General features: G+C 44.0%; 1 protein-coding gene and 1 long non-coding RNA gene across 4 annotated transcripts in view; one reads left to right on the top strand and one right to left on the bottom strand.

Moving 5' to 3' along the window:
* Nucleotides 1–3,619, top strand: part of LOC132078307 (monocarboxylate transporter 2-like) — a 35,046-nt gene extending 31,427 nt beyond the window's left edge. For all 3 annotated transcript variants that reach the window (XM_059480376.1, XM_059480375.1, XM_059480374.1), the window contains exon 5: nt 1,602–3,619. In XM_059480376.1, the coding sequence (XP_059336359.1) occupies nt 1,602–1,894 (293 nt within the window). In that variant the 3' untranslated portion in view covers nt 1,895–3,619. The remainder of the gene's footprint in view (nt 1–1,601) is intronic.
* The window catches only part of LOC132078001 (uncharacterized), a 74,484-nt gene that overhangs the window by 32,551 nt on the left and 25,144 nt on the right, over nt 1–16,789 (bottom strand). The gene's annotated exons all lie outside the window — the stretch shown is intronic.

The raw sequence follows: 16,789 nt of genomic DNA, 5'->3' as shown, positions 1-16,789 counted from the left end.
ATGACAAACAAAAGAAAATACAATTTTAAAATGGCCGTTTTCTGAATTATGTAATTTTCTGTGTGGGAGATTAAGTTAATGACCAGAGACTGCTAATGAGGCTAAAACAGTTCTGTGTAATAATCAGTAATATTAGTTTTGTAGGGTTTTCCCCACCATTTTAATAAGCAGCAAATTTATTGGTTCTTTGGCATTTTAATAACCTACTGCAGGGTTCTGCTTTAATGAACTAAGTAAATTGTTCCCAATGTGTTTTATGACTTTATCTTATCCTCAAAGGAAAAGAGGCAAGACTATCCTACTGTTGAATTTTCCAATACTCTACTCATTAAAACTCTCATTGAAGCCTATTTAGGAGACCTCTAGGTCATCCTGATGAGCAGAAAAGGAAAAATTGTTGCAATTAGCGTTTGGTTGATGTTTCACCAGTAGCATGAAAAATACAGTGCATGGAGAATGGTGTACCAAGTCAGCTAGGGATGACTCAGGAAAACCACTGACCAAAACCAGTTAAAAATTATTATTATTGTGATCAGGAAATCTCTTTGGTGACCATAAAAACCCTTGTTAGTGCAATGCACCGGGATAATTAATCATCAGTTTTTAAACATTAAGGGTCAATTGGGATGTAATTAAAGGTCCCTCTTTCTGAGGAGGAGAACATTTTCCAAAACGTCAGAGAGCTAAGGGATGATGGGCCAGTTTCAGGGAAGATTGTATTGTGAAGGCCAGGTTAGGAGTGGGTCTTACTTTAATTAGGGTTTGGGATGTTGAGAATGGTCTGTGTTGCCCAGTAAATGGGAATTAATGCTCAGGATCATAATCCCAATAAGATTTGCATTACATTTTGACATAATGGAGAACGGTGACATTTCAATTAAGCCATCTCCCTTCAATTACTCTGTAACTCCATAGCAGAGGCATTAACCTTTGAGAGGAACCTGTCACATTTGTCTTGGCATTGAAATTATCTGACACTGACAGCATCATCTTTGCTTTCCCTGGAACTAATGTTTTCCAGTTTCACGCTGTGCCCTTTCCTCTTTGGATCAAGAGTGTAACTGCAGAAAGGGCAGCTGTGACCAAAAGCTGAGCCCCCTCTAATGCTGCGTGATGGAATAAATCACAGGGTCTTTGCCAGGAGCCTGAGATGAGACCCAGTGGGCAGGTGCCTTCTCATGAAAGTCTTCCCGAAAGCTGCTGCTTTTTGGCTGCCAAACCAAATGGAAAATGGACATCCTTGTAATTGATCATTGGAGTTAGTGGGGAGGCTGCCTGCAGGCTCTGTGATCAGAGGAGCATGGAAAAAAATAGGTGTGGTGAAAAGGTCCAGACTTCGCAGCGTAGGTTCTGTCCCCATCTACTGAACTGTGCAAATTATCAGAGCATCACCTGTACCAATGTCAAGTACCCACAGGCTGTATAGTGCAGCACATGTTCAGTATTTGCAGGTTCAGAGTGTTTGTGGAAGAGATCAGAAGTTCAGAAAATATTTTATCCTAAAGCCCCAAGGCTGTTCCTTGATATACAGCATCTGAAAACACAATGCCTTCCCTTCATCTCTAAATTTCCTTTTTTTTTTTTTAATTTATATTTTACAGGAATTCTTATTGATACCTTTGGGGACTATAAATATATGTTCATTAAATGTGGATCTGTGATGGTCCTGGCAGGAACCTTTCTGTTCATCATGAATTATTATAATTATCGTATGCTTGCCAAGGAGGAGAAGGAAAGAAAGGCAAAGGAAGAGGATCCTAAATCTGTAAGGACAGAAAATGAAGGCCAAAAAAACTGGAACAAAGACTCCACACAGGATGGACCTGAGCTGGAACCTTTGAAAGAGAAGGGAGAAGGATTAAAGAAGGAAATGAATGGCACAAATGAAGTTTAAACCCGTTCTCATGGGCTGAATGGTAAATGACTTTTGGGTTGCTCAAGTGAACACCAGCTCTGAAATCACACTAGGTTTTAAAATTTTACTCTATTCTCTGCCATGTGCATCCTCGTCTTTGTTGTAGGAGAAGACTAACCAGCAATAAATCCTGATTCCTACAAACTGCTGGGACACTGCAGTATCTGCTTGCTTACCAAAGGTCCTGCAAGATTTTCCTTTGGATATTCCCCTTTCCCAGAGAAAAGGGAAATGTGATGTTTTGCAGGGGGCCAGGATGAGGCTGGCATGAGACAGGAGTCCTCCTTCAGGTGCTTTGTGCAGGGCAGAAATTTAATCTTAAATTTAACCCTTGACCTGCATTCCAACAGTGCAAATTTAATTTTTCCCTGGGAGGTTACAAAGTGCTTTTTATCCAATTTCTGAGAGCCTTACCATTTCTAGTGAGCTTTTTCTTTGCAACACCCTGGTGAGACAGTAAGTGTTGCCACTATTAATTAATTGTACAAATGAAGAACTGAAGCACAGGGGAGCATAATAAAGCTTGGGCATGCCAGAGCTGAAATGGAATCCAATGCCCTGAGCTGCCTAAAAGCCCTGCTGAGCACAGGTATCCCCTTGCTAGAAAAGGGGAATACAACGGATAGCAATGCATTAAACCTGTGCACAGTGCACTCTGCTCACTGTGTGCTTCACACTACTCACACTAATCACAATTAGTGATTTTGAGCACTGTCTCAGAGCTGGGCCCTCGTGCCAGGCTTTTTTTTTTCCACCTGCTTCAGTTGCATCCATGCTGGAGGGAGTCCAAACCCAGCTGCCTCCCCCTTGTTTGGGCTGGAGTGGGCACCTCCCTGCTGCTGGTGCTGCAATTCCTGCTGGCCCTGCTGCACAAAGCAAAGTTTGCCAGGGCAGTGATGCAGAGGTGGAGCTGAGACCACATGGGAGGCTCCCATCTGATGTATTTTATACCAAGCAGAGGCTCTCATCCTGTGGTGATAATTTTGATCTGTGAGGATTTGCTCTCTGATGTATTTTATACCAAGCAGAGACTCTCATCCTGTGGTGGTAATTTTGATCTGTGAGGATTTGCTCTCTGATGTATTTTATACCAAGCAGCTGATGCCCAAGAGCTGTGGATGCTGAGCGTGACATCATGCAGTTGAATCATCAGATTTCTGTGGAATTTCATGGATTTGATTAGATAAAAACAAGGACTTTTCAGGCAGATCACCCAAATCCAAAGCTAAAACTTGTCCCAAAGTTAGTTCTCCTTTTTCTGTGTTTCAATGGTACCCATATGTGGTCAGATCATATTTTTTCATGGTTTTGTCTTTGAAGAACTGTATTTTCTTGTCACTTGTGTAAACAATATGAAGAAAAGCTTGTAAAAATACTTGCATAAATACACTGTACTTTTAAAATTAGGTCATTCTGATCTTCTTGTACAAAACCTTTTCTGTAAATTCTTTTGTTTTTCTGAAGAATAGTGGTCTTTGACTTCAGTAGGACTTAAATTTTAGCCTTATGTCATAACTTGTATTTTCTCTAAAAAAACCAAAATATATACAGAATAATTAGCCTTCAGTGCTTGTTTTTAATATGCTTTATTTCTGTCAAATATATCTGTGATATTTCATTTTAAAAGGCATTAAAAGAAGGTCATGAATGTTTTCCAATATGCCTTCTGTCATATACTTAATAAAACCATTTAAAAAAACTAAATTAGTTTGCATTTTCCTGTGTGTGTAATGCAGCTTCTTGATTCAGTAAGGAGTTTGTCCTCTGAGGGTTTCTAGTCCTGCCTCCATGCGCATGGTGACACAACTCTTGGTCACAACCTCATCTTGTTGATTTGGATTCCTTTGATATCCCTTGGTGGTCTGGCCCAGCCTGACTCACAGCTCCAATTGTGTGGGCCCAGGAGTTATAAAGCTGTGCAGAATGACCTGGCAAGGACCTGACAAGATGATTTTCATACCTTTCCACCAGGTTGTACCAATTAATCCTCAGTGCAATGACCCAGATCCTCAGCTGTCCTTATGGCAGGAGCTGATACTCTGACTCCTCATCTCTCAGAAACCCCAAGCAAGCTTTTTAGGTCATAAAACTTTGTTAATACAGATAAGATTTTTTAAAAATGTGTTCTGTTCAACTACCTGTGAAAATCCTCTGGAAAAGATGCCTTTGTGAAACTGCCCCTTAGGGTAAAAGATGTTTCATTGGATAAGTAGGTCTTTAAGGCTTCAGAATTCTTCTAACACAAAGCAGGTATTCCGTTTAACCTGCTCACTCTCCTGTCAAAGAACCCTACACAGCCTTTAAGTTTGTGGCACTATTTCTGTCAGGTAGGAAGCCAGACAATTTTAAGGCAATTTTGGTGGTTGTGGCTGGTTGGTATATAAAGCCAGACAATTTTAAGGCAATGTTGGTTCAGTGGTGGGTGGCAGTTCCCTGCTACCTGTTCCTGCTGCCACCCTACACTCAAACCTCTGAGCATGACATCCCACTAATCACTGCAGCAAAGAAATGCCAAATAATTCTCTACTCATAAGCCCTAGAAGTGCTTTCCTGACTCAAATCCTATGAATTCAACACCTTGCAGACTCAAGCTGTAATCCTTTCTTGGAAAGCTCTCAAACTTTCCTAAGAACGTCCTCAGTTATTAAAAATAACTGGTGCAGTATGAAATAACCATTACAAAAAGCTCTTGTGATGCCGTGGAAGCTGCCTGTGCATCTAATTTAGTGATTTGTGTGGGAAATTGAACACAAAATTCATATTTACTTAGGTTTGGAAAGCACCTGTGTAAGGAAGTCAAGAGGTGTGAGAGCTGTGCCATAAATATGCGTACTAGGCACAGGGGGGATATTTGGGATATCAGATGTGCGGGGATGATTGCAAACACTTTCTTTGGAGTGCAGTTATGAGACTTTTCTTTTTATACTTCATTAGCTTGTGACCTTATTAGAAGTAATTGCCATTGTTTCCAGGGCTGCTCAGACCTCATCAAGAGCCTGATTTGGATGCTGGACCATCATCCCCAACAACCACAAAAGAAGCCAACAGAGTGGTTTGATGGGGAGCTGTGACAAGTGCCACAGATTGGATTTAGATTTATCCCATGTACTCATTTTTTGTTTACAGTTCCCCTCACTTCTACCCTCTCTATATTTAGCTTTCCAAATTCAAAGGCATGGAGGTAGAATTCAATAATTTACTACTTCAGTGTGGCAAAATTTGTACACATTGCTCCCTCCCTTTTAAAAAGAATGTTAGAGCAGTGACTCTGCCACATGATGGAGTGTCATGCTACTAGAAGGGGACATTTTCTGCCATCACACCTTGGGCCAGGTGATGCTTTGCCCCACATATAAAAATCATTTAAATGGAATGAATGAACCATGAAAGTGCAAAATGCACAAGGAGACTTGAGAAGTCTGGAACCACAAATGAGTAGAGGCAACGTGGTAGTAACTCTGTTAAAAATTAGTAAGCAAGCAAACAAACAAACAAATGAAGTGCCAACCTATGTGTTTGAAATATGCAATCATTTTAGACAACGCAGGAGATTATTCAGAAGGACAGTTCCCATGGCAGCTGACACCAAATTTATTTGGCTGGGTTCAGAAAACACTTCATAGACAACACAGGTGCATTCAGATTATATCTGAAATGAATTTAAAAGATGACTTTTGTGCCCTCTGCAGTGACAGTGACATTGTCTATAAAATAGTATTATTTGGACTTATCAGAACTGTGTGAGGGCGTTTTGATGAGTGACATTCATAACTGTCAGCAGAGCTTCCCACAATGGCAGCGTGGCTCAGGAACACAGATTTGATTTGCTGTCCTTTCTGACACTCACTAAAGTATTGCTGTGCTTCAGCTTGGATTTGGAAAGAGGCTCATTTACATCCTGACACCAAAAAATGAACATCCATGGGTAAATGGGATGTTCTGTGTCACTGTGATCGAGACCAGTGACAAAATTCCCTTTTATACAGTGTACAACCCTTTGTCCTGCACAGTCTGCATCTACTTCATATAAAGTATCTGACAGTCTAATGATGCAAACACTTCAGTGGGTACTGCCCACCCTCACACCATCATCTCTGAATGGTCCAGCCCATGGCCCAACTCCCCAGCCCATGAATTTGTCATTTTTCTACAGGTTTTTCAGACTAAATCCATGGAAAAAGAGAGACAGAGAAACACAGGCTTCCCATAGGCTCTCCAGAGGTTTTGGATTCAGAAGACAGAAGACACAAAATGTGTCACATGAAGAAACTCTCACCTCCTGTGGGAACGCTGTTGTTTGGGACAGGCACCAAACAAGAATCTGCTTCTACACTTCCCTGGCCAAATCCATTGGCTTCCAAGAAGGGGAAGATAATTCACCAAAGATGGCAGCTTCAAGGTCTAATTCTGACACATCAGATTCCTTATGAGTCCTGGATCCTGTTTGATGTGCAAAGCAGAGTTTTTCAGATGGATGGGTGTGATTGAAATGAAATAGGGATGAGCTCTTGCCTCCTGCTGCAGAGCCTGGCATTCCCTTCCTGGACAGATGAGATTCTTAAGTAGTTTTAATCAGTATGTAATCACTCCTGACCATTAGTTATGCCTGTGATCACAAAGCACAGCTCCAGAGAGAGATCCTTGGAATATCTAGGAGGTTCCATGCATTATTAAGTGAAAAAACCACAGACTCTACCTCTCACCCATTAATACTGTGTACAAGAACTGCTTGTTGAGCAAACTTGCCAACTCTAATTATTCTCCCAGCAGACTGTGGAGGGGTTTTTTGGCACTTTTACAAATCTGATGGAAACCTCCACAGCCCTGCTCCTGCAGAGGCAGCGTGGGCAGGGAAATCTCTGTAATGTGATAGCCCTGCCTACCTTGTGTGCACATCACACACCCACAGCCAGCACTGGGACAGATCTAAGGGAAAACCCACCTACTGAAGGCTGGCATGCAGGGGCTGCATTCCTCTGGAGTGTCTGGATTGATGTGTTAAAGGACTGAGTCGCTCAAACCTCATATCAGAAGGGGTCCTCAAGCATCTTTGATGGTGCACTTTTGATCCCAGAGGTGGCAGTGGCAATGGGAAGAGAGAAGGGAGCTTTTTTCAGCATCACCCAGATCACAAACAGAGACTGGAGAAGGAACACAGGTTGCTCTCCATGTCTGGGCTCCACTTTTCACTCTTCCAGGGAGGACAAACTGTGTAATAAAGTTTGTTCACAACCCATGACCTGCGACATGATGTATGTTGATTCATATTACTTATTTCTTTAGACTTTTTGTTTTTTTTTTAATCAAAAAAGACCATGACTGCAGTGGCTAGAAATAAATAGAATTAGCTTACTGAGGAGGTATTTGTCCTCTGATTTACCTGTTACAGAAATCCTTCAAAATACAGTATTTTGTAGCACATTTCAGAATGACACATGAGGAACAATGATATGATTTCAGCTTTCAGCCAGAGAAGACAGTAATTATATACCATACAAATAGAAGTGCAGTGAAGCTGCTTTGTAATTACAGGGTAACTAAGCTGTACCTCATTTACTTGTATTCTGAAGTGCATCTGGAGTTAGCAATTAGGGCCAGCACATGATTAAACACTTACCTTCACCAATCCCAGTATATATAACACTATACTTACCTTCACATGTGTATTATTTTTCACTCATATCTGCTATAAACCTAGATATTTTCCAGGGATTAATGACACACTGCGGAAAGTTGATAGCCTGAAGTTCAGCAGAGAGCTATTAAACTGGCCTGACCATCAATCCCTAGAAAATATCCAGCACCAAGGTTGTTATAAGGTGAATATGGAAAATAACTTTCCACTCATGCTGACTTTTGTCTTGGCTGTTATGCCTTTGTCAGCGTGCAGGAACAACACCCCAAATTCGAGTGACTCCCTTGGGTTTGGGTGTGTCTGAGGTAAACAGGATGAGTCCTGCCTCAGTTCACCTTTGTGCTTCACAAGGCCCTCAGCAGAGAGTTTGTGTTCCAGCCAGCCTGTCTGAGCCACAGCTTTCTGGCAACCTTTGGAGATCAATTTTAGAGTGAACCTGCATTTTCTGAAATGTGCAATTCCAGCTTCTCCGAGCTGAGAAACAGCACTGGCAGCCAAGTAAAAATATCCATTACTGGGGGAATATGTAAAAACACTGTTTCATCAGTCATCCTGCTCACACAACTCCCTCCCAGAACTCAGAGTGGTAATGAAAGTAATTTAACACACATCTATAATTAATTTACTACATTCTTCCTGCCGATGGCAATCATCTTACCTAGGAAAGTTCATGAAATTGATCTTAATGCATAAAAATAAAGATGGAAAAGCGTTAAAGGCAGCTAAACGTGGTTTACATCTAAGCATGTAAGCAGTTAAGCACTGTTTGGAGAGCCAATTTGGGGCTGATTTAGCGCAGCCATTACCTGTGAGAAATGGCAGTGAGCACATGAGCAGAGCAGGGCTCTGCCCTCAACGCTCCCAGGCTGTGAGCACTGCTGGGAGCAGCAGCCTCTGCTCCCGCTTTGCGTGGTGTGAACAGAAATGTGAGTGTGGATCCCAAGAGCCAGTGCAGGAGGGGACAAAGCTGGGACAGCTGGAGGCAGCCCAGGGACATGGCCTGCACCAGCTCTTGCTTCAGGACCATTGTGAGCCATGAGCCCAAGGCCCAGGTATCCAGTAAGGACAGCTCTGGCCAGTGTGCAGAACATCCAGATGTGCAGATGTGTCTGGACACTGCACACACACCTGTGCACGTGCTGCATGCACACAACAGATACCATATATAAAAAAAACAAAAACAAAAACAAACATATAAATATATGTTATATACACATATATAAATATATATATAATTAAATATTAAATAAATTAAATTAAATTAAATTAAATATATAAATATATAAAATTAAATACATAAATACATATATTAATATACAAAATATATAATATATAAATTATTAGAAATACAAATTTACTATTACTAGAATTATTATTATAATTATTAGAAATGCAAGCCCTGCCCTGACCAGCTCAAGGCATGAGCTTCTACATTGTTCAAGACCTGCACACTTTCACCCTGCAAATATTATGCATGAAGGGCCACCACTTATTTTTTGTTGGAACTAGGAAGAAAACCATATGAAACAAAAGAAAAATTCGTCAAGTCTGGCATTTACTTCTCCTTCCTCCACCTTTCCTCCCTCCATCAGTCGTAGGAGGAGCTAGGTTGGATGTGACAGGGAAGTAAATAAAAAACAAGCATTCAGCAGAGAATGAAGAGAAGCAATCACTCTGAACAACGATTTGAAAAATTCTAGAAAGATTGAAAACCAACGTTTTTCTTTTTCATCCAAACAAACTTTGCCAAGAAGCCTGGTACTCTACAGGAGCACTTCTCCAAGAGATTCACACAGGGCTAAAACAGAAAAGTAGTGCTAAAACAAAAACGGCTTTGGCGGGAGAAAGCACATTCTGATGTGTTACTTAAGAGTGAAAAAAAAAATAAATCTAGGCAAGTTTGGAGCGGTGCAGCCGGAGAGCGCCGCTAGAGATCAGCCTTGCCCCGCGCTTGCGGTCGCCCTGCGCTCCTCCCGCCCCTCGGGATGCTCAAACCTTTTCCCCTCGGGATGCTCAAACCTTTTCCCCTCGTGATGCTCAAACCATCCCCCCCTCGGGATGCTCAAACCTTTCCCCGCGGGATGCTCAAACCATCCCCCTCGGGATGTTCACATTGTCCCTCCGGGATACCCACACCTTTCCCCCCGGGATGCTTGCACCTTTCCCGTGGGATGCTCTCATCCTCCCCTGCGGGATGCTCACACCTTTCCCGTGGGATGCTCACACCTTTCCCGTGGGATGCTCACACCTTTCCCCATGGGATGCTCACACCTTTCCCCATGGGATGCTCTCGTTCTCCCCCGCGGGATGCTCTCATCCCGCCGTGTTCCCTTTGCAATGTGAGTGCTCTTCCCCGTGCGTTTCCACACTCCCCCGTGCTTCTCTCCTATCCTTCGTGCCTGGCTGTGTTCATTAGCCGGCAGCACGAGGGGTGAATTTCCTGCAGAGGGAGCGTGTGCGTCTCCCTGCAGCAGAGATGTCCAGGTAAGTCCCTCTGCCCCCGAGGCTGTTTGCTTTGGTTTATCTGCTTTTTTACACTATCCTCTGCTATAAACTTGTAAGAGTTTTGTTTCCCCTCCAACTCCCATCTGCTGATAGGTGACTGTCTAATGCTATGCCTGACATTTTCCATTCTAAGATACACCCGGATCTGGGAGAGGTGGATAAAAATAGATAAAGTAGAAGGTTATTTTGCTTTTCTACAAGGGCTCTCCCATCCCATGCTACATGGTCTCTGAGATTGGAGGCAGTGGGCAGCAGGACAAGCCCAGCCTTTCTCTGAGCTCAGGCAAACCATCCATCCTCCATCCCACTCCATGCCCACACCAACTCATTTTTACACTGGGGATGCTGGGGACACTGATATCAGTGACCAAAATGTCAAAGTGGATCACTTTGGTCTTCCACAAGGAGCGACTCTGCAGATTCTTCCCCTGGAGCAGAGCTTTTCCAGCTCCCACTCTGTGCCACACTCAGCCTTAATGCTGCAATTAATCTCCCGCTTTCCCCGTGTCAGGTATTTCAGAACTTCCCTGATCATCTTTCATTTTGAGCCCAGGAAATGTATTGAACATGATGTGAGGATGTAACCAGCTGTGACAAATGGTGCTGTAGATGTGAGGAGCACCTGGCATACCAAAGGATGCAAAATGCCAAGGCCTGGGCTCCACCTTCATCCCCAGCCAGAGGTTTGTCTCAGGCAGAGCTGGGTTCACCCTCAGGATTTGTCCCAGCTCTTTACCAGATTGCTCTTTATGTTCATACATGCATCTCACCTGTGTGTACATGTTTTGGACACATGCCTCACTATTAGAGTGAAATGGTTAAACTGCAATAGGTATTTTTAACTAATTACAGCCCTTTCTTAAGGGAAAATGTACATCAGTTTTCATTGTGCCATGATGCAAAAATCCACCTGTGGGTTGGATTAAACTGATGAGACTGCTTTTGTAGGTCTCCACTAAAATGAAACAAACTGAAAATGAAGGCTAAGAAACCAATGTGACTGAGTGGTACACTGAGGGCAGATGTGGGCTGAGTCTCCTCCAGCTCTGAGCTGGCCAGATGTGTCAGCCCCCAGGGATGTGCCTGCCTGAGGCTCTTCTAGGAATAATGCTCTGCAACTGCCTGAATGGGTGAATTTGAAAGCCATTGTCCTCAGGGGCTGAGACTATTCCTCCTCCTGCCCATCTCTGGGAAACAAATTCTGAAAGCACTGGAAGGTGGCCAAAATTTGTTTATGAATTCTGCCAAGATTGAAGTGCTCAGTTTTCTAGAGGTGGCTGTCAGTATATACAGCATTAAATATCTCTTCTTATACTGGAGGGAGAGTTATTGACCAGTCAAAAATTCAGATTCTGAGACCTCTATCTACCTCAGTAGGCTTGTGATGTGCAGGAAGGCTCCTTCAAAAGCCAAAAGTGACAGCACATGTCCTGGGTGATGGAAACCAGACTGAAAGAGGAGGCAGCAGTTCTGCAGGAGCCACAAACCTCTAACCCAAGTGATCCCTGCAAACTGAGGTGAGATCTTGAGAGTCAGAGTGGAAGGAGAGAAGGCTGGGTGAAGAAGTGTCAATCCCAAATAACCTTCATGTCTGCCCAGAGTGAGAGCTCTTTTCTGCTTTCACACATGGTATGTGGACACATGCCATTCTTCCACACTCATTTAGTGTCACCAACCCCCTTGTGCCTGCAGAGGACAAGGATGAGCCCAGCATTATAATATCCATTATACACAATACAGAGGATTTTACAAGGAATGTGACAATATCTGAGCACCCAATCTCTTTAAAAGTGAGAAAATAACCAGGAAACACTGGACTGAGTCCCAAAAGAGATGTCACTGCATTTAATGTGTATTTATGCAGCTATTTAGAAGCAAACACGAAGCAGTGATTATGTATAGAATAAAAGGGAACAACAAATTTAGAATGCTTTAGTTTCTGCTCTATCTGATTAGCCAGGAAGAACAAGAGTCTGAGGTGCTCTGAGCAAGCAGGAACATGCTGAGCCTAAATGTTCTGCTCCTTGGAGGATTTATTTTTATTTACTGCATGAAACAAGGAGGGAGAACAAAGGAGATTTGTTTTGAGTCAGCTGTGGCTTTTGGCAGCCCAGGCTGAGCCAGCCCTTCTGCACACCTACGTGCTGCTGGACTGGCTGGGGATTCTTGGTGCCACTTCCCTGCTCCTGGGCTGAAGTCCTCAATCAGATGGCACCAACAGTGGCAGCTTTGCAAGCCAGCCCTGGGTGAGAACTGTGGCACAGGAAAGTGCTGCAGCACAAGGTATTTCTCTCCTGGACACATTTAACAGTGGAGTGTGGGTGAGGGTCTGTGGTGATGCTGTCAGGTGCAAAGGAGAGCTGCTCTATTGCAAAGACCAGGCCTTTTTAAGCAGTCAGGCCTTTCTCAGTTACACAGTTTTAAATCACAACAAACACAATTCAATCAATCACCACATACCATGATGTGAACACATGATGGTTAAATAAATTGTTTTTCTACCTCTAATTCTCTTTCCCACAGTACTCTTCTACTTAGCCAAAGTAACAGGCCTGAGCCATGACTTTAGAAAGTCTTCCTTTTGTAAGGTTTTACCTTTATGCAACAGTAGAGGATTAGGTGGAATAGCTGAATGTGGTGCCTCAGGGTCCCCTGGCTCAGATGCCTGCTCAGTGCTGTGAGAACAAAAACCCACCACGGACACACTCAGCAGTGATTTCCCTCAGTGGTGATTTACGGGGACAGCCAGCAATGCTTCCACACTCTGTACACAGCCATGGGGAGCAGGGAATCCATGCATGAGGTGTCTGGCATGATCCCAGCACAAGATGCAGCTGGGGAGACTTCCAGGAGCCAGGTTTTAAAGGAGGCAAGTTGAGATTGGACATGAACTCCTAAGTCTACAAAGTGCCACTTCAGAAAGATGGGAATCACCAGCTATAGCTTTGCTCTTGCAGACCCCTGACAGGCACAAAATAGGTTGTGCTGGGGATGAACAGGAGCTTCTGGATGAGCTCCTTGCAGGTGCAGGATTTCATTAATCTGCCCTGGAACCCACCATGGGACCACAAAGCCCTGGTGAGCATCAGTGCTCAGTGCACCAGCAGGTGTTATGTGTTACCAGGGCTTAGGTGGTACATTGCAAGGGTAAGCAAGAGTGGCTGCAAAAAACAGTTTAAAGGTAAAGGTTTAGTAGATTTTTCATGCTGCAGTTATAATCCTACACCAAAAATCCTCATGACCTATGTGATAAATAACACTACTGGGGCAGGAATAACAAGTGCACACAGCAAGTGCAGCAGGTGCCCTTCTCAGCTGAGAGCTGAGGTCTGCACTGTTAAATCCTGCATTTCCCTGTGCCAACAGGCTTTGGGGTGAGGGAAAGATGGATGCTAGCAGCCAAGTAAAGCAAAGCATATCCCTAAAGAGCCTCTCTCTCCATCCTCCAGGTCCCAGTCTGGCCACACCACAAAACTGAGACAAAATAAGCAAACTAAAACCTTAATCAACTACAGCCATACAACAATATAAATCCCAGAAAAATTGATGGGAAAGCAAGCCCAACCTGTCCTGAAAGCTTCTACTTCCAGAGTGAAGCTGCTCTTGCTATAAGGTGCTGCATTGCCACAAATAAAATTCCCACTCAAGTCTTGCTAGGTTAGGTTTCAAGGATAGCCCAGGATTAATTTTATAATATGATGTATGGTTATCCCTGAATTTTTGTTCCAGCTGCAGTGAATCTCTCCCAGATTTTGGGATGATGAAGGCAACATCCAACTAAAGCACCCCAGCATTTCTGTGCCATCTTCCACAAGTAGGAGGAGATGGCTTGGAATGTCATCTGCATGGATGAGAAGAAGACTGACTGAGAAACAGTTGTGATCCTGATTTGAGGAAATGCCTGTGTTTATCAGGGCATTACACCCTCCATTTATCTGTCATCTCTTCCCTCCTTCAGCTGACCAGTGGGATTTTACTGGCAGGCTTTGTTTTGTGTGTTTACTCCTTCCTTGTCATCCCAGCAAACAAACACACGCAGCTCACACTGCCTGGTGTATCCACAGAGCACACACAGACCATCATCCCTCATCAGTGCACCAAAAAGGTCAGAGGATTCAGCTGGCATTGCAAATCAGCACCAGTTATGTACTCTGACAGCACCAGATGTCAGCTCCAAAATGAACTGCATCTGCTCAGCAGCACACAGGGAGCAATGCATGAGAGGATGAGAGCAGACTCTGGAATGGCCCCTCAGAGCCAGGGCTGTGGGCTTGCATGGCAAATGCAGCACAGCCCATCTGCAAAATCAGCTTTGGGCTCCTACCCTGGGCTTGTTGCTGTGTTTAAGCTGAGATGAGCATGAGAACTGCAGGTTAAACGCAGCAGACTGACCCTGGGGCTGGCCTTTACGTGGCCATTCCCTTTCCCAGCTCTGAGCAGCTCAGGCCTGGGGTTGTTTTATTCCATCAGCTCTTTCCCACTCCAAATCCTGCTCCCACCAGCTAAGGGGTGTTGACTGGGGTTTCCTTCATCTGGTCAAGCCCTCAAGCAGCATTTTCCTTCCAGAATGCCAGTTTTCACTGACCCCAAGGGAAGAGCTGGTTTGGTGGTGGCAGCCAGGACAGGGTGAGCTGCCCTGCCCTGGAGCTTCCAGCCTGGAAAGGTTCCTCAAAGTCCCATCTTTGAGTTAATCATGCCCCTTATGAGGCTTGATAAAATATTTGTTCACTGGACATGATGAGGATGGTTTGGCTTATTTTGTCTGTTGGGTTTTTTTTTAAGGTAAGGGTAAGGAAGGTTTTTCTTTCTCTCCTTGCACATTGCACCTGACATGATAAATCTTAGAACAGTAATGAGAACAAGTTAGTATGGGACTATATTTTCTCTTCTCATAATGAGCTTTGTCATGGAAATGGATTGATTTTATGCCACTTTCTTTTCTCTTTATAATTTTTATGGGTAGAATGAGTTAGCAAAATTTTCTCTCTCATAAATTCAATATAAATTTGTCTTAGTCTACGTAAGTCTGTGTTTATTTTGGCCACCTATTTCACAGCTCCCCTGTTTACAGCATGGGAAAGAAGGGAAATGGCCAATCAATCAAAATCTGGAATACTGAAAAGGTCACAGCCATTCACATGATACCAGATCCCCTGCAGCATTGGGCATGTCCCAGCTGCTGCACCACTCCAGATGTGCCTCCTCCTGCCTTCCCTGTGACTTCCACAGGCTCTGGAGAAACTGGGGGAAATTCAGCTATTACCTAGAGCAAACCAGAGCAGGAGGAATGGCAGTGGGAGGGTTCTGTCTCTAACCAGAGCAGGAGGAATGGCATTGAGAGGTTTCTGTCTCCAGAGCAGGAGGAATGGCAGTGAGAGGTTTCTGTCTCTAACCAGAGCAGGAGGAATGGCAGTGAGAGGTTTCTGTCTCCAGAGCAGGAGGAATGGCAGTGAGAGGTTTCTGTCTCACCAACCAGAGCAGGAGGAATGGCAGTGAGAGGTTTCTGTCTCCAGAGCAGGAGGAATGGCAGTGAGAGGTTTCTGTCTCCAGAGCAGGAGGAATGGCAGTGAGAGGGTTCTGTCTCCAGAGCAGGAGGAATGGCAGTGAGAGGGTTCTGTCTCTAACCAGAGCAGGAGGAATGGCAGTGAGAGGTTTCTGTCTCTAACCAGAGCAGGAGGAATGCCAGTGGGAGGGTTCTGGCCCCTCCAGCCAGAGCAGATGTCCCGCCTGGCACTGGCCATGGCAGCGCTCCCGTCCCTGCTGTCACCCTGCCTCTGGGACTGCCAGCCCCACACAGGGAAAATGGATCAAATATCCACCAACTCCATCCAACTGCACTTCCCTGTAGCCCCAAAAAGCTGCAGACTGGACTGATGAATCATTTATGCTTCAGTGTTGCATAATTTTCTCCATCCTCTCTGAACTTCTTGCTTACCACCTTTAATAAATCCTTTTCCCCACCAATTCAACAGCTGCCACTGTGGCAGAAAAGCAATTTTTCCCCCCAGGTACTCATAAACAAATGAGGGGCTGAATTTTAGGTGTTCCTCCTTGTAGGGCTAAACTAGACACCTGCATACTCACGGGTGCTCATTTCTCACTGTGCACAGACCAACAGAAACCTGAAAATCCTCTAAAACAAAATCATGGAAATAAAAAGGGATTTCATCTTTCTGCGCAGCTATGTGCAAAATCACACATAATGTAATGACTACAAGCAGGACCAGAAGCTGTCTTCTGCTGCCCAAAACAGCAGGGCAGAAGGTGTGGGTGGCCAGCACATACCACAACAGCCTCAAGCCTCAGGGTATACTGAGAAGTGGCCTAGACCCTGCTAAGTAACAATCTGGCTTCTAGAAGTCAAAACAGACCAAAAGTTTAAACTCATAATGAACCTCATCTCAACCCTTGGAAAGTTGTAGCCCTTTGCAGTAAGACTTCATGGAAGAGAAACCCATTCCTTGAAGGGTTTTTGGATTATAACTCTTTTAAATGGGAAGACTGCATAGGAGAAAAAATTAAGTAGGGGAATTGCAATTTTGCATTTTATGAAATAAAAGCAATGAGGGGATGAAGGGAACACGTGGCCACTATTTCACAAACTGAGTTGTGGAAGCCAAGCTCCACCTTTGCTCCCATTAAGGATTAACATCTGGAGGTAAGAGTTTAAAATCCAATATTGCCTTGAAAACAACGCACAGACACGGCTTCAAGTTGTTGGCTTAGCTGCATTT

This window comes from Ammospiza nelsoni, chromosome 11 (genome assembly GCF_027579445.1).
Source record: "Ammospiza nelsoni isolate bAmmNel1 chromosome 11, bAmmNel1.pri, whole genome shotgun sequence".
NCBI classification, from domain to species: Eukaryota; Metazoa; Chordata; class Aves; order Passeriformes; family Passerellidae; genus Ammospiza; species Ammospiza nelsoni.
This window is presented reverse-complemented; position numbering and strand designations above follow the sequence as displayed.